The 18,553-nt window shown below is 39.3% G+C and overlaps 1 protein-coding gene across 11 annotated transcripts in view; it reads left to right on the plus strand.

The window, feature by feature from the left end:
* Window positions 1-18,553, plus strand: part of CELF2 (CUGBP Elav-like family member 2) — a 386,169-nt gene that overhangs the window by 318,123 nt on the left and 49,493 nt on the right. For all 11 annotated transcript variants that reach the window (XM_069801585.1, XM_069801581.1, XM_069801583.1 and 8 more), the window contains 3 exons: window positions 4,825-4,904; window positions 9,797-9,955; window positions 11,373-11,436. In XM_069801585.1, coding sequence (XP_069657686.1) covers window positions 4,825-4,904; window positions 9,797-9,955; window positions 11,373-11,436 — 303 coding nt within the window. The remainder of the gene's footprint in view (window positions 1-4,824; window positions 4,905-9,796; window positions 9,956-11,372; window positions 11,437-18,553) is intronic.

An 18,553-nucleotide genomic window follows, 5' to 3' on the forward strand; every position in this document is an offset into this window, starting at 1 on the left:
AGTCATTGAAGAAAAACCTTGTTTACAGTGAACTAGGAAGGTGTAGTGCAACCATTACACCACCAGCTGCGCAGCCATCATACGTAGTACTGCGATTGCTTGGATGACTTTGAAAATCTCTTGAGGCTTCTTCTGTGTCAGAGGGGTCACTGTATGTGGGTTTTTTTAAGTTGATTACATCTGCCTTTCTTTCATCTCCAGAACTTTAAAGCCACAGTTTTAAACTTCCATTTTTAACTCTAGTCCTGATTAAAAAAATGTCAAGGGGTTTTGCATCTCCCTTTGGCTTCACTGAGGGTTTGGGGGCTTTAAGACCTCTGGTAGACCACGGTAGTTTTATGTGGAAGGTTTCTTCTGTAGGTATGAAATCAGACACCTTACCTTGAGGCTTCCATACTTAAAAATGTTCTACTTCACTTGCAGCTCGCAAGTATTGATGTTATGTTAGACTGTGCATGAACTGCTGACTGAACGTTTCAAAACAGTCTATGAAAGCCTGAGATGAGAAGAATCGAGTGAAGCGGGAGCTGAAATGGAGCAGTGCTGAGCTTTTTTAAATATTTCAAATAATTGAATCGCTGGAGCAGCAAGCCCTAGGTTTGGGACAGCACAGGTCAAGGAGGAAGCTTATCAAATTTCACAGCCTCTTCAAAATTCTCTTTCCGTTTGGGGTGGGAGGGGGGTAAGGACCAACCCTGTGAGTTTAGATGTTCTCTCAGCCGAGATGGCAAATGTGATAATGTGCTCCAAAATACCTTCTGTGACAGGGCTGGGTCCTTCCCTCTGATTCTGCCTGCAGGAGGAAATTACTTCAAGCAGCCTTTCCCCAGTCTATCATTTATCTGGTGTAAGGGGCGAGAAGGCAGCCTTGGAGAAACAACTAAAACTCATAGACCTCCTTTCTCCCTCCCCTTTTGTTTCTGTTAGTGACCCCTGACAGTTTGAAACAAGAGGTGATAAATAATTGCAAGGTGACTTGCAGGTTGGCTGTATTTACAAAAGGATTTTTTTTTTTTTTTTGTGGTTAGGTAGCTGGTGGTACAAAACGAAGTAATTTCAAGGCATTAGCTATAGAAATATCCCCCTCTCCACATTTTCTCTCCCAGAGAGTTCCATAGCTTCAGTAAGAAGGGAGTAATTGAAGTATCGAGACTCAGTATGGTAGAACAGAAATAGTTTGCTTGTAGCTATTGGTCCAGAAGACCTCGGCCAACGGCACTACGATCAATGCAGTGTTTCATAGGATGAGGTAAAAGGCCACGGAAATCTTTCTTGTTTCCTTGCACCATGAGGCATGAAATCTGATTAGTCTTGTCCTCTTATAATTGTGATTTATGGTCCTAAAGCTGGCAGTATGTTCCCAAAAGACTACCTGTATTCATGATATACAGTGAGTGAGAGTATGCTGAAAAGAGGTTTTCCCAACCTCTCAGAAACTGCTGCAGCAAGAGTACAGGATGGTTCAGGCAGAGCTCATCTGACTTAAGTGAAATCTGGTGTCCTTAGACACCAGCTTCTGAATATTTTCTAGGTGCCCTACAAAACCATCCTCCTAAAGTGCTAATGTTCCCTGTATAGGAAGAGAAAGGTGCTGCCATTGACCGTGGCAGAGACTACGAGCATCTCAGAAGAACAGCTTTTCTGAATACCTAAATTATATATGCAAGTTCAGTGATTAAGTGAACTGAATCCTATCATATAGGCTTAGCTCCCCTCCAGTGTGGCAGTCTGGTCATGAAGGAAAGGATCCCATGGTTCACAAATAATAAAATATATAGGATCCCATTTTCCATACCTAATTAAATATATGGGCACAGATAATAAATATACAAATTTTGTGTGTGAGTGTCCAGGTTTGGTAGCTGAAAAAATAACCCTTGAATGTCAATACATGTAGCAGTGTCTGGAAAGATGGTTAAATTAGCTAGCATTTAATTGGGGTGCTTGATGGTAACAACTGAAGGTCTAGGTTTTCAAAATAATTTAGAAATAAGGTTGTCTACTGAATTTTTACCATGGTTATTGAGGCAAATTGGGTATTTACTGTGCAAATGGCCAACTGTCCATCGGTGGGAAATGGCCTGTCGACTGGAGATAATAAGGGGACCTAACCTTGTAGCCTCTGGCTGGAAAATCGTAATTAAAATGCAGTCCCATCTTCTCCGTGGAATGCTGTTTCCAAATGCTCATATTCAAGCCGCATAACCTCATTCATCAGGCATTCCCCTTGCCCGAAGAACAAGTTTCTTTCAAATTGTTAGCTCGCTATATGGCACTTTACAGAGATCTGCTACGAAGGTCTTTTCGCTCCACGACAAAGGCAACGGGATCCGCACAAATGGATTGGGGCTGAGGAAGAAGGAAAGAGGTTTTGCCGTACTGTTGGGCGCTGAAAGTCCCCAACAGCTGAGCTTTGTGGTTAAAAAGAGAAAAAGCTTAAGGGAGGGAAGAGAGAGTCTGCTTTATCTTGAGAGGAGCGCAGCTTTATTTCTCTGCTGATTCACATTTCTTTTGAGACCTGCTAATTGCAACATCTCTCAGTAAGTTACTTACAGCAGTACTGCTGGGTAGAAATTGTGATAAATGCATAAACTGTGTCTTATTGATTTTTGTTGACATTTCACATGCTTCTTATGCATTCTAAACTTCCATTCAGTAATTGTCACTATGGTACACACTCCTGGATAATGAGAGCGGAAGAAGTGAATGAAGCAGTTTCTTGACCATTATAAACAATATTATTCAAGGCTCTGTATGGGGTTTCTTGCCTGCCCTCCAGTATATGTCTATTTGTGCTCATCCCCCATTGAATTTGCAAGACGAGAAATGAAAACCCTTGGTGTTATTTCCTCTGTTAATGATAATAACAGAAATGTTTTTAAGAGAGATTACTTTGAGTCTGATGGTAAATTTGGGCCTCTTTAATTTTAGTGCACAGCAGTAATATGGAATCTAGCGGAGGTACTGTAGTTTATTTACCCTTCTACTGCACATTTTGTCTAGATTGCCATACAGAAAGCTGTTTTGTTACATCATTTTCTTTGACAGAAATTTGTTGCTGAATAAGAATAGTATAGCAACACATAGTGTGGCTAAACAATAGTAAGACATCATCAGCTGTTACGTTACCTAAGAAATACGTAGAGTCACAACAGTGCCATGAAGTTTGTGTAAAAGAATTCTGACTTCTGATTTTATGATGCTCACCTATCAGTCAGAGGTACAGAAGCGAGCTTAGGTTCTCTTGTATCAAGGGCCTTTACATTAAAGAGAAGAAAAAAAAAAAATACCGCATGATGCAAAAATGCATTGACTTTATTTTCATGACTAGATGTAGTGCTTTTCAGTAATGATCAGGCATTGCTTTCTCTTACTGTTGTTTGATTAAAATGTGAATACAGTCTTGACTTGATAATCTTACCAGGTACACACAGAGCAAAAAAGAAAAGGTATTTTATGCCTCAAATTGATTTGCATAAACCAAACAATCTGTTGCTTGTTGGATTGCAAAATGGTTTATTTTGCCCATTGGCCACAGGGGCAACAATATTGTATTTTTGATGCCAGAATGTAGCTTTCATGCATTAGCTCTAAAATGACAATATGCTTTAGCCTCTCAGTGCTTAGATTTGCTTCATTTGGAAATCTTTTAAGTAGTAATAATAATAATGTTTTGAGGAAATTGAGTGGAACACTAAATTATTCTCTGAAACCTAAGTTCAAACTGTGCAAGGCTAAGGGAGCTGAAAATCAATGCACTTTTAAAGTCATTAGAGATCACAAGTGAAATAAGTCTGTGTTGCTTTAGCTAAGCTTTTAGTGTGCCGTGGTATTATTACAAAATCAGCCTGAATCTGCATTAATTTCACAGTCTTTTTCTTTAAGATGCCCAAGGGTGCATGAAGAATAAAATGTAAATCTCAGAAGGCAATGTTTTTATTAGTCAAAAGGGCAGTGAGTCATGCACTAAAAAAGTTGACCTGTACCATGCCCAGTGTACGTATGACTGACAATAGTAAAAGGGTGGAAAAATAGCCCAGGCATTAGCCTACTGGCTTTTCATTACAATTTAAAAGGCTGAGGAGGGAAAAAAATGATTTTTCAGTTATTCATGCACATAGCTTCAGGTTTGTTCAAGCTGGTGGTAGCTTTCATAGGTCAAAGAATTATACTTGTGTCTAGGACTCGGAGAAACAAAAATCATAAAGATTTTTATTTTTAATATGTTATTTTCTTAAATGTTGAGATTCCACCTACATTACTCAATTTTGTCTGAGTCTTTTCACACTTAGTCGCAGGCTACACAGTGGAGTTTTTCTCTTGCTTATTTGTACGGTTGTTCTTGGTGCATCACGGAAATATGTGACATTATGGACTCCTTTATTAAGTTCCCAGTTCAGCTGCCAGTGATGCTAGTCATTTTATTCACTATCCACAATTTACCTGCACAAAAGCCATAGCAAGCAATTGTTAATGCATGGTCTGAATAGACTAAACTATGCAATCCAAAGTCTACATAAAAGCCTTACTTATTTCAAACCCTGTGGCTAAAGAACAAAAACAACAACAACAACAACAAAATTAAAGGAAAAACCCCTTTCTCCTCACCCATCCCCACCTAATTTTTTTTTCTTTCATCTATGGTCAGATTAGCAAGTCAGCACTGTCGATAAATAAACTAGAGAAGTTGTTTATTTTTATGTACTACTGAGAACAGTGTCGTCTTGTGGCCGTTCTCGTAGACTGTGTTGGTTTAACAAGCGTCCAACCCTTTTGTCTTGTTGTTTTTTGTCTTTCCTGCTCCCTGTCCCCTTGTTCCCACAGGCTGTGCGTTTGTCACATTTTCTACAAGGGCAATGGCACAGAATGCAATCAAAGCCATGCACCAGTCTCAGACCATGGAGGTACAGTACTGTATCATTTGCCCTTTCTTTGTTTTCTTTGTGCAAATGATTGCGAATGGTAAAGCCATGCTCTCCTGGACCAGATCAGACACATGACAATCACAGATTTAAACTTTTTACCAACTCACTCTACCTGTCTTTGTGAAGTTTATTTTTCTTAATGACCTGAAAGCACACAATAAGGTTGCTGTGTGGTATCCAAACACGGCTCTTGATCCTGTTTTCAGTGGCATTCAGCAGAAAATAAAAATGCCGTGAATACCACTCCTCAGTCATACTCAGAGTATGTCTGATGAGTAAATTACCTTTAATTTTAACACACACCCCCCCAAAGAAAAATCTTAGTTTCTTTTAAATAGATTTTTAAGTGTTGTGGTTTGTGCTGCTCTGAGAAAAAGCTCAAGAGATTTACCTGGCCACGCTGAGTTACTAGTGCATGTGTTTTTCTGCAAATAGAATCTCTTTTTAAGTTAATATAATTTCTCCTTCTTCATATAGCCAATAAAAATGCTAATGATGACAGAGCATATCGAAGTGTGGCACTTCCTGCAGAGCACCGTCGTGGCTGGCCCCTCACAAGCAAAGCTCTTTATTTCCTTCCAAACTGCCTCGACGGCCTCATATTTTATCATGATGAGCAACACAAAACTTTAAACCTGTTCACTAAATGTGAATATAGCTGCAGGCTAACGATCCGTTCATTGGAGTGGTTATCGAATGCCACGGCTTGTCTGGCAATCTCAAAACTTTTTTCAGTCTGTGATTTTTGTCATGGTCTTTCAGAATTTTGCACAAAAAACCGCACAAGTATGAAGTCTTTACTTACTCTGGATCTTCTAGCTTATCATTGGAGAGTGCATGTTATACTGTATTATGTATACTGTATCTTCGTGTAGTGATGATTTTTCTCAGAGGTGGCATTGATGTTATGTGCACTTGTTTCTTTTTTTATTTATTTTTCCACCAGGACCTTTCGATTTTTTTTTTCTCAGTGATTTTTCTTTGCAATGCTCTAGTCTCCCAAAGCATGCTGGGTGCTAAACAATCATTATTGCGTCATGTCGTTGAGCTGCTTTGTGTAATGAGCCAAGGGGGGAGACCAGGGGTGGGAGGGTGGACAGAGGAGAAGAAGAAGGAGAAGAAAAAAATCAACCCAGTGCATGAAAATGTCACTAACTGTTTCCTGTATACTACAAGTGATGATATCGGCATTGCAAAGCTATTGTCTTTCCAAACATCACTTTTGAATTTGGTTGAGCTTCTTTTATAATCAATGTGTTTTCTTTTCAGTGCAATGCATTTTTAGACCCTGAGTATACAGTTTTAGATGAGAATCTGCCAATGAGATGAGAATAATTGAAATTATCTTTACTAGAAAGCTGCTGTTATACAATCTATGCAGTCTGACAGTATATTGTGAAAAAACTGCCACTTTGAGTCTCTGAAATAATACTCGTAGTAATTTGTCTGCCATGCACTGCTCCATTAATTCAGACCTATATGTTTCGCTGGGTTTGATTCCAAGTAAAAAGGAAATGTTTATTGGTAATACTGCGTTTTACCTATATTTTCCATGTGTTTTAATGTATTTTTCTGTCTAGCAAGATGAATTTTACACAGCTCTACCTCAGAAGATGGTAAAATTAAAGAGATAATACCTCCCAGACAAATTCTCCCATTCTTCTCTTGTATGCAGTACTCCAAAAGAGGCTGCATTTTCATGTGATACTCCTGTTGACATTAATTCTATAGAATAGTTACTGTTGGATCAAAATACCTCTCAAAACCTTTAGAGGCGTCATCAATGAGATCCCTAAATTGGCAAGACAATTCCAAATATTTTGCACTTTGAACGTCTGGGTCTTTGTGCCAATTGTGCTTAGGCAGAGAGTCCCTTCTTGGAGAGAAGCAGTACACCCTCCAGCTCCGTGGGTGAGGGACCTGGTGGAGTCTGTACCTACTGGCTTGACAACACAAAGAAAAGTACGAAGGCAGCACCAGCTGTTGGGAAGACAATGGCTCTAAATGGGATGGAGATACCATGCCATTGAATGACGAAGGGAGGTGCACCTTGTGTATGTGCTGGGAGCTTCCCCTCAAGACAGAAAATGGAAAGCATAAAAGAGAAATCACCTTTTATGCAAAAAAAATTTTGCTCACTTTTGCCAATACTCTTCTAGTGAAAAGTTAACTTGGGTTAGCTAGTGTTAAATCTCAACTCTCGGCCTGAAACAGTGGTCCTTGGGCACTTTTGTTTCATGGTTTTTTGCAAACAAAAGTGGACTTGGGGGACAATATGTAGTACACAATTACGTTTCAACCCAATTACTACAGGGTTTTTCTCTTGATTTATTTTCAATTCTTTGGCACACATCGTTGACCAATATGAATTTTCAAAGTGGGCTAAGAAAGAACAGTGGGGATGTTAATGTCCAGATGAACAAGGCTGCTAGAATAATGAATTCTCTTACTACTCTTTCAACCTGACTTTCTGACCTGGTTAAATTAACTGATTTTAAAAACATAATTGCTGCTCTAGAGTTTTTGCTCTTCTATCTCATTTCTGTGGATTTTGTTTGTTTGTTTAACGCATTCAAATGCAGCACCAGTAGAAGACACTAATTTGTTATCATGGAGTAAATTTGATGCAACAATAACAACCCTTTTCTCATATAGAGCCACTTGCTACATATAATTTCAGTCTTCAGAATGTTTGCTCTCTTGAAAATGATGAAGTAATGAAATATAGAGCAGACAGTGAAAAAATGAATTATAGATTCATAAATTGCAGAGATATTGTTTTTATACAATTTACTGACATTTAAGCATTCATAAATATGGTGTCAGCTGTAGTGTTGAGTGCTGAGCTGCTGAACTGAGAACTGAAATAGCCATATAATGTCTCTTGCTTTGAAATTCATTTTTATTTCTTTGGATATAGGCTTGGTTCTCCTGTACATCTATGTAGAAGGCAGTAAGTTCTGGTTGTTCTTAGCCCATTGCTACCAATCCTCATTAAATAGAAACAGCTTGCTTTTTTTATTAGCGAAACCGGAAAAATCTCTCTCACACCCTCGACCTCCTGGCTCCTTTTTCTTTCTTTTTTTTTTTAAAGGGTCTTGTTTTTAATATTAGTATAAAAATCACTAGAGAGAGGTAATTGTGTAACAAGCTGACTCCTTCATAATCTTTATTTGATTGCTGGAGTGGTACGTATCTCCTTTCTTCCTCACTGAAACATTGAAAGACATTTTTTACAATGAAATGCACAGGAAAGGAGTTGGAGGTGGAATAATAAATCACAAGTGATGATTTTCTAAGATAATTCTAAAGGAACAGTATTGATGCGAGATCTTCACACAAGAGATATTATTATTGTGGTTTATTTCATCTGTTGATTGTGAATATTCTTATAATTTGTCCTGGTGTGAGGTTCTTCAGCGAAAAGGTACACGGCTGCTTTTTGTAAATAATAGAGGACAGGAACTTTTCTGAAGATGTTCATAGTGTTGTGAGAGCAGCCATGGGAAGAGTTAGGTTAAGTATAATCCTGCTCCACATCCCATGCTATACGCTTCGGCTAAAGCGCTGCTGTGTTTTTTGGACTTGAGTCACCTTTCACTCCTACCATTGTATTCAGATTGAAGTTAGACAAGGAATTAGTATAACAAAGCATGGCGGGTGGAGGGAAGTTATTCATTGGATCCTATAAAGTTGGAAAACAGTACGAAATGGATTGACAGTTTCTATGACTCACAAAATGCTTGAATTAATTCGAAGAACTGAATCATTGCAGTATATAGTTTGCTCCCTTGATTTGAAAAAATGAAGACTTGAAAGGTTAAAATATGAAAACATTTGTTAGCAAGGAAAAAAAAAATAGAGCGAAAGCAACAGAGACATCTTTCATATTCACGTGTCTCGTTCTCTCAGTGACTTTGCCCAGGAATACCCAACCTGAAGTCCGAGGGAAATATGCAGCTTACCTCAAAAATCTATCTGGTTCATGACCTCCTACTTCTTCTCAAGGGTCCCTCAGACGTGGGTGAGGAGTAGGCTGCAGACCAGATCTCTAGTTCTTTCTTACAGCTTCCCTATTTCCTAAGGCGCCTCGCAGCCCTCCCATATCATGTAACAGCAGGCTCGTAGAAGCAGTAGAAGAAATGGTGGCCATCAGGAATGGGCTGCTATCACCAGAACTAGACACTTCTGGTCTGCATCCTGCCCTTTGTTCACATCTCAAGGGTGCTTGATACAAAGCGTGCCTGGGAGCGGACCGCAGGTGGGTGAATTGTCCTAGCAGCATCACCCTTTGTGCTCACTTCGGACTGGGGGTCCTTGATATGCCAAGGAGCGGTGACCCGCTGATGATGGGCGCTGAAGTAAATCTGTTGCTCACAGTCTATTTACGCAAGGTACGCGAGCCACCTGCACCAAGCGTGCCCGCGCAGCCAGCCCGTGGCGGCAGGGCGGTGTTGGCTGTGCGATCCCTGGCAGCAGGGAGGTTGGACACCTCTCCCTTTGGCGATGCCTTGAAAACAGACTGCAGACAAAGCATCGCGTCCATCTCATCAGCTGTGAAGCTTAATTAAAGAGGACTGGTACACTTCGCTGTCTCTGGCAGCAATTTTGATAGCTGGAAGGAAAAGAGAGCCTGAGGAACGGTGCTTTATAAAAAGAACTGGGGAATCCACAATTTCTCCATAGCCTCTTTTCCTAAGAAGCTGAAAATCTTAGTCCTTGCAAGTCCTACATATGTCAATCACAAAGAGAGGGTGAGCGATCAGATCGTGCCATTGCCGGTGGCCCTGTGGGACATGGCTGAGCTCACAATGCGAGTGTGACTTGATGTGATTTAACGCTTCTGTCTTTCCCGATCTGTCTAACCACAGGGCTGCTCTTCGCCAATCGTGGTGAAGTTTGCCGATACCCAAAAGGACAAGGAGCAGCGGCGTTTGCAGCAGCAGTTGGCACAGCAGATGCAACAGCTCAACACTGCCACTTGGGGAAACCTCACAGGTCTTGGAGGACTCACACCACAATACCTAGCTGTAAGTTCATTTCAGAGGCGGTGGCTGTATTATACTGCATTTGTTTTAGAACCATGGTAAATCAGCTATAGTAAACTCCCTGCAATAAATTGCTAAGTCCTCCAGGATACGTAGCATGTCTTCTTCTATATAAAAAAACTCTGTATGTTTATCACATGGTCTAAAAATAAATAAGAAGGAATACAATTTGAATAAACATTTCAAGATGTGTCAGTGCTGTCCAAGGCAAGCATTTAAAGTTTATTCGTGCTGCAAAATAAATTTGATTCCATTAGTTTTATTGTTCTTTTGAATGTTAGAGTCAGGGTTTTATAGCTGAAATAAAATTTAAGTTCTTCCTTAGGGGAGGACAGATGGGCAGCTGAACACTGAGGGGCCATATCTATATGAGGCAGCCTCTAAACTGGAATGTTGTGGTTCAATCCTCTAATTTTCCACATTTTCATTTGGAAACAGCATTCACTTTAACGCGTGGTCCTGTCAATGCTAAACATGCGTGGTTCACACTAACTTGTACAGAAAGTGAAGGTGGCAGGGGAAAACCATTTGCTTCTCCTAAATTTAAAGTGGTATTTTCCTCGGTCCATTTGTCAGATGCGAAACAAATGCTAGCTGCTGCGCCTGTTGGAGAAATCTGAAATCCACAGCCACGTGTCTTAGGTCCTGGGTGGCCAAGAGAGACTCCCCTGCAGCACAGTTGAGAGGGAGCCTTTTGAGGCTCTCAAGTTGAGGCGTCTGGTTGAGCAGCTTTTGGATAACTTGGGAGTTCCTGACGGTTCCGAGTTAGACAAATAGATGCGTCCGTATATATGTAGTGTGTATGCATAACTACACAATTTGTATGCATACAATGCTTTGGTATAGTGATATCATTATAAAGAGCAATTTACCTGGCAATTAAAAATATATATTAGTACTGAGGTAGGCTAATTAATACTGAGGTAGGCTAAATTGTTGTATACAAATACCAGTCTAATGAGTATCTGTGTGCTTGATTCATAAAGATAATAAAGGAAAAACTGAATTCAAGGGGGTGGGGGAGAATGGACCGTGATTGACAGAGATGAGTTATGGTAACTACTAGACTACAGAGGGTTGTAATTAGTCACGCTATGTTGGTTTAAATAGATTTAACACCTGGTTGTTAAAAAGAATAAATTGATTAATTGTTTTAAAGCAGCAATGTTATTGAGTTTCCCTTGTGTCTCTGTGTTTCTTAATAGAGATTAGACATTAATATGGATTTACAGCATTGACTCTAGGGATGTTCATTCCAACAATAGACAGAAGCAAGAGACTATATAAACCTAAGGAAAGCATAAATACTCCAAATGTGAAATGATAGCTCATTTTAGTTTTATCTTCATTTGTTACATTAATGTCAGATAGATTGCTGTGTTGTGTTGTTAATTTGCAGCTTCTGCAACAAGCAACTTCCTCCAGTAACTTGGGTGCCTTCAGCGGCATTCAGCAAATGGCCGGTAAGTTAAAAAACATTTCATTTTGCTCCAGCTATGTTTTGTATTCTTAAGCTATTGAATTCTGTACCTCTAATAATCACATTGTCGGGGGTGGGGGGGCGTGTTGTGTGTTAAATGTGGCAGATGTATTGGCAGGGGACAGCTCACAGTTCAACATCAATAGAAACACTTTCTCCCCTCTTTCAGAAACTGAAATTAAACCCAGTGCTCCCAGGTTGTGCAAACAGTTTGTCTTGCATTAGTCACCTGCCATTTGTCCAAAGTAACCAACTGTAAATTGCAGGAGAGCTCTTAGTCCCTGCAGCCGTATCCTACCCTATGAAAAGTGTCAGTAAAGCAACAGCAGGATTACATTCTAATTTCCAGTGAGATTTCTGTGTCCTGAAAAATCAAATTAATGGCAGCCCTCAAACATTTTAATAATAGGTGGTTGGTAAAAATGTTCTGACCTTTTTAATGAAACCCAAGATTACAGGCCTACCTTCAGTATGAATTTTCAGGCTTCTTTTATAATCATGGAAAATTAACTGGGTGCCTTTTTGACTTTGGAACCCTAGTTGACAAAATTACACAACAGAAGATTTTATGTAAAAGTATAATCTTTAGTCTGGAGGAAGAAAGAAGGAAAGAAAAGGGAAAAAAATATCAAAGTGTGAGCGGATTTGAAAGCCAGCTAGTTGGAGGGTTTCTTAGTAATGAGCTGTGTGCCAGTAGTAACTGATGTGTAGTGATTAGCAAAAGGTCACTCCCACTGTGTGACCTACCATGCTGATACCCTAACTTAACATGATGCTAGAGAAGGCAGCATGTGCAGTAAATCAGAGCACAGATGCACATTATGCCTGCCGCGAGAAACTGTTAAAAAGCGTTTTTTCTTGTTAGAGGGGAAAAAAAAAAAAAGGAAGCACAAACCCCCTAAATTGCTACATTAGTTTATTTTAATCATGAACCCACTGAATCAATGAAATACAACATTGTGCTTGCTTCATCATCACAAAACAAGGGCTAAAATATTCAGAAGTCTTTATGAATACCATTTTCTCACTCTTCTTTTAATCCTGGTCTTTTGCTTCTTCTGGTTCTGCTTTGAATGAATCCTGAAATACTTTAACAAGTATAGATATACCGCACTGTATAGCTATACCCCACAGGTATTCTTTGCTCAATCGTTATATTATGCCATTATTGCAGTGACATCAGAGACTAATGTGAACCTGCTGTCTGACAATATAAATTGGCCTACAGATGACAATATCTCTAAATTATTCTCTCTTCCTCAGACCTGCTGGCAGTTCTTGCTGGTTCTATTATGTTACACTTGCAATCTAGCATTTTTTCATCAAAAAAATGTATCTTAATATGATAAACAGAACAGAGCGGTTCAGTAACAGCTTTATACTTGGCAGTTTTGGAAGTGACTTTGAGCTCAGAGATTGTGTTTTAATGTTTTCGTATTTGGTTAGGTCTACAAAATGAAAGAATTGAGACACCGAGGAAAAACAATGCGATATCCATTGCATTATGTGCTCCTTAGAAGTTTTCTGTTGCCTGTTTCTCACTGTTAGTGTAGATTCAGCTTTGTCTTCAAGAACTGTGTTGAAACTAAGAATTTTAGTCAAGTAATTTCAGGATGGGCTCTCAATCCGGGATGTGATTTATTCTCTGAAAATCATACGGTCTTGAGACTAGTAGAAAGTAATCTTAAGAAATTGTAGTGGCACATCATTGGTACTTGAGGGATACACATTTTCAACCACAGATTAGATTGCTAATGCACTCGTCTATTAATGACTGACTGCCTCTCATGGAAAATATGTAGTTTTTATCTTGTATTCATGTTATCAAAACAGCTTGAATTTTAGTCCTTTCTTTCCCCAAAACATGTTACTCTTAAACCTTTATGTTCAAGGTAAGATTAGTGATACTAAATTTCTCTCCGAGCTGCAGCTCTACATGAAAGTGCCAAAGACTAAGCGCTATTTCATTGTTAGGACTGAGAGCTTATGTCCTCTCCTCAGAAATCATGCAGTACTATGTCATGCAGTGCATCTAGTATTAAAAATTTGTATATTGTGTTTTGTGAAAGGCATAGAAAATACTGCTGTGTCTGCAGCAAGATCTTGCATTACCTGCTGAAGCCATCCTTGAATGTTTGTAAAGGCCTAGAGTTTTTTAAATTCTGTATACGTTCATTTGACAAAAATGAATCTAATATGTATTTCCATATTGCATATAGCTTGCCTATTAGTATAATATTTCAAGGTGAGGAATAAAATCTAGACACAATTGAATAAGATGCTAAAGAAGATCTGTCATTGCAGCTTGCAAGTTCTTTGAACTTTGTGTTTGAGGGGTCCAGCTTTTATCTTTGAAGTCAATGGGTGTGCTTACCACATAATTCAGACACTAAAAGTTTGATGAAAAACCACATGAGCCATTGAAATTTCACTCTTACTTACATGTCAGGGCTCTAGCATCTCTTTTGTGCTTAAGTCTCAATGAAGTCACAGTTTGCTAAATTAAGACTTCTAATACAGCCACCCCCTTGTCCAAAATTAGGGACATTTGGATCTGTAAGTATTTATTTGTACTGCTAAAGCTCATGTTGTCTCTGTACGGAACCAAAAGGACACAGCACACACCCTGCTGTGTATGTGAAGAAATATTTGCCATGCAGTCCTCAGTGTTACTAGTTCTTAAATCAAAGCCATTTTCTTTGGTAGCAGGGCAAAGACACAGGTCTTCAGTATGAAGTTTTAAATTCCCTTTCCCTAGTATCATGCCTCAGTCTGGTTAAAGTAGGGTTTATGTGGCAAAAGCAAGGGTTCTTTGGTTTTGTTGAAAGGATTGGGATTTTTAGGCATTTCTGGTTGAAGAGAATTGGAGTTTGTTCGTTTATTTGTTTGTTTGTTTGGGAGCTGAGGATCCAATCCAAAGAAAAATGGGGATTTTTCTCAAGAACTCACTAACATACAGACATTAAACACAGAGCACAGGCTCTGAAAGTGAATGCTGTTCTTGCTGTAGCAGCCCACTGACCCTACTTATATGTTCAGTATTGCCTCTGCCCTGTGTTCATAAACCATGTGTGAAGTCCAAGCAAATCATGAATCTGGTTTAACTAAAATCTGTGAGATATTAAAACTTGAGAGACAAAAGGTTGTAGTTTGCCATTTAGCTTTCCAAGTTTAAGGTTCCACACTTGATTCCCCAGTTTAGGTTTTTCTCATTTTTATTGAAAAATGAGATTTTCCTGAAATTGTTTTATTTCAGGAGCCAAGCTGAAGGAAACAATGTAATATGTTGAGAGTGGTAATAAATTTGGGAGAGTTGGCAATGCTGCCTTTGGTATTATAGTAATCCCCTCGTCTTGATTACAGGAGCTAACACTACCTTGCCAAACTCTGCTTCACTGTCCTTTGTAAAACATGCGAGCACATCCCATCATCATGTGTATATTTTATAGTGAGCACTTCCTCACTTTTCCTCCCCTCCTCCGATATCTGCTAATGCTAATTTAAAGGCAGTGTTTTCTCTCACATGCCTCTCAAGCCTCAGTGTCTAGCCTGTGCTTTGTCTTTGGGGAAGGCTAATAATGTAGATGAATTACATTATGTGATTTGATTGTCTTATTTTAAAAAGACAATGCAAGCTACATTAAGCACTAGCAACCTTTCAAGCAAAAAAGATTCTGCCTTCAAATATATACAAATTGCATGGAAAGCTCCGTTCAAAGGAGATTGATGTCATTTGAATGTTTGCATTGAATTTGGCTGGCGCTGGATCAGGTCCTAAAAGCTGCAGTTATTTAAGCCAACCTGCCTGCTTAAGAAGAACCTGGAAAGTACTATACAGGCAGTATAAATGGGGGTTTTATATTACATAGGGTGACTGTAGAAAATTGAAATGTTCAAGAAGATACAATCTATGAAGATTTTCTACTGTCCATTAATGTAAAATGTTTTGGCAGAAATAAATATTCACTTATACAGAAATATTTCTACATGTGTGACCATTCAGGACACAAAAACACATACAGTACTCATAAAAGACACAAAGGGACTCTCTTAATTTCATTGAACAGACAGTGTATTTTGCTTTCTGAAGTCATGCAGGAGAAGAAATGATGCTTTTGGCTTTTCTTGCTTTGGCTTTCAAATCCATAAACCCTCTACAGCTGGGACTTTTTCTATTTTTCCAATGTATGTTTTTTCCCCGTCCTTTCCAAACTCTCTCATGGTTTGATTGCATTTTGGGTTGAACTTCTGGCCCTTTCTGAGCCCTGTTCAATCCATTTCACCCTTCTTCTGTTACCCAAGCCAGATTTCCTCCTGTTGCAGAGTCTGTAGGAGCAGATGGGTGAGAGAAACTCTGCGAGGTTCTGCTTTCTGAATATTTTCCTCTAATTGTTGGATTGGCTCAGTGGATCTGGAGGGACCAGTTGGAAGCCAGGACCATCTGCACAAAAGCTCTATACTTTTGCATTGGCCCAAGGATCCTTTATATCCTCTGACTCTTTGGTGGCTTCATTCCAGCAGAGCCATACTGAAGGAGGGCTTCTCCTGCTATGACCTCTTTAGGGATATCGTATTAAAAGTAAAGGTCATTGAGAAACTGTTTCCAACTCAAGGGAGATTGCTGTTTCTTAAAGATAACTGCCAGTTTTGAAAATGTTGACCTCAGGGACTAAAAACATTGAGCTTTTGTAACAGTAATTCCATTGAAAGTCCTACTTAATTTAACCCATACAATTAGCTTTTTCTTTTTTTTTTAGCTAATAAACTAAACAACTCCATTTAGCATTTTTTGGAGAGGCAGAGTGTGAAACAAATGAAGCTGCCTTCAATCCACATGTCACTCCTGCGTACAGGAGAAGGAGAGGCACCTTGAGAGGAAAACCAACGCTCGGCAGTTTACAAGACGTGCTTATTGAGGTGTAAAAGTGCATGATGTGGAAGTTTGGCTGAGCCTGGACACAAGATCTGTAGCTCTGGCTGGGCTTTCCATAAACGGCAAAAGGAAGGAGAGGGGCTTTTTATTGCCTTTGTTCCTCTGGGGGCGGAATTCATCCCACTGAACCTCAGCAGTTTGGAAATTAGGCGTCCAGTCTCCCTGCGATGTCAGTGAAGAGGGAGTCACTCACAGGCTGCAATTCATCCTCCTAAGGGCTGGGGTTAATCTATCTATTTTAGGATCGAATGAATCATCCGCTCGCTCGCTCTCCTTTGACTATAGCAAGAGCCTGGGCGAGTAACTTTCATTTGGGTAAAGTTAGATCAGATGAATCCTTCCCACTAGGACTGGGGAAGTTTCAACTGAGAAAAGAACATTTTTTGCCAGGAATTTGTTTAGAGCATGCATGACTTGAAAATGTGCTGAAATCCTACATGAGTCAACTAGTAACTCTAGCTTTCAGTTAGATTTAAGCACATACTCTTAAAAAACAGGGCAGAATCAAATGTGGACTTAAAAATTTGTTTTCAGGGCTTTGCTAAATCGAACACTAAATGTTCAAGGTACCTTAAGCACTGTTCAGATAAGCAGTTTTTCTAAAGGTAGGTGCAGAGTGTATGCGGTTTGATGGAGGTAGCCCCCAGGTCTCCTGTCTATTTTAATTCTTAGAATATTGCTGGAAGAACATCACTGTCTTTCAGACACAGGCTGTGAAGACTTTACCTCCGTTTTTAACATCAGCATCCAAAATGGCTGGTGTCAGTGTTAGCAAATAGTTGCTTTTTGGCCTGGAGATTATAAATTTTACCTTAATCCACGATTTTTAAGCTGCAGTCAGGATTTAATTCAGAAGGAATAAATCCTAATAATTGGGAAGGATAAAATTTCCAAAGGAAAGGAATTCAGGTTAGTGGGAACTGCTTATGGGCTATCCAGATTTGGCTCTGATAATCACCACTGACTTTGAAACTCTCCGTGCATATATTGTAGCCAGTGCCTGCCTTTATTAAGAATTTGTTCAGCAAGCACATCTCAGCTATTTCCTAATATGATTTTATTACGGTTTTGGAAACCCTAGAGCTGATGAGGCCTAAGAAGTCTTCAGAAACAGCTCGTGACTCTGTTGCCTCCTCTACAAATACCCAGTAATTCCGAATTTACAGTTATCACAGGAGAAAAGCTGCGGTGACTGAAATGAGGCAAATTGCTTCATTGTATGAAAGTTTGTGTCAGAGGCAGCACAAGAAGTTGTAAAATGTAAATCTCATGCTCTCAAATTTCCCCGTGTTTTCACAGAACTGCATCTGTGACTGTGCAGCACTACAAAAATTTCCTGTGAATGTGCTAATAGGCCTTATGAGAATGTTCTATCACCATCCATCTGTCACTTTTTAACAGGCCTGATTGGCAAGCACTTGTAACAACTGACATCTGTTCTCGCTTATTGATATGTAGATTTATGGTAATTGCTGTGAACAATAAGACACAAAATTACCTAAGGTGAACATTAAATTAAATTTTCATGCCCCTATCCTTATAAATAATTTTTTTTAAATCTTAAGTTTCAAGCAAGGCATACTGTGCATCTGTTTTGTACATAATTTAATTGTTTTTTTAATCTGCCAAATAACAAAATGAAAGTTGAATTTCCTTGCGATCTTGAATATTTGCCAAGCTGATAGCGCATTGGTAAATACATGTTATTAAAAATGGAATCAAACTGTATTGTGATTCTGGTTTTTTTTAATCATTTCCCTTTAATTCCCAACATCGTCTCTATCATGAAGATCAAGAGTTACTCCTTACCCAGAAGTTGTTTTTTTTTTTCCTCTACAGGGGGATTTTCATTTTTCATGTGCAGCTCTGCCTATGAGGCTGTTCTTCAGTGTTAAGCAATTTGCATTTCTTCAGAGAGAGGTGCATTTGCTGAGTGAGCAGCACTTTCAAATAAAAACGATCTACTCATTTGCGGTCCAGCTCTGTTGCGGGATTTGGGACTGTTTTGAAAAAGCTGTAGGATGTGAAGACATTATGTGAAAAGGGGGAGAACGAGAGAGCAGAGTAGTCCCATAGAACTATACCTTAGCTGAAGTTCAGTTGAACCAAAAATCCCCATGTGAAAGCAAAGTACTGTGGGGGACTTGAGAGCATTTGGTTTCCCTCC

Source organism: Haliaeetus albicilla, chromosome 14 (assembly GCF_947461875.1).
Source record: "Haliaeetus albicilla chromosome 14, bHalAlb1.1, whole genome shotgun sequence".
In the NCBI taxonomy this organism is placed as follows: Eukaryota; Metazoa; Chordata; class Aves; order Accipitriformes; family Accipitridae; genus Haliaeetus; species Haliaeetus albicilla.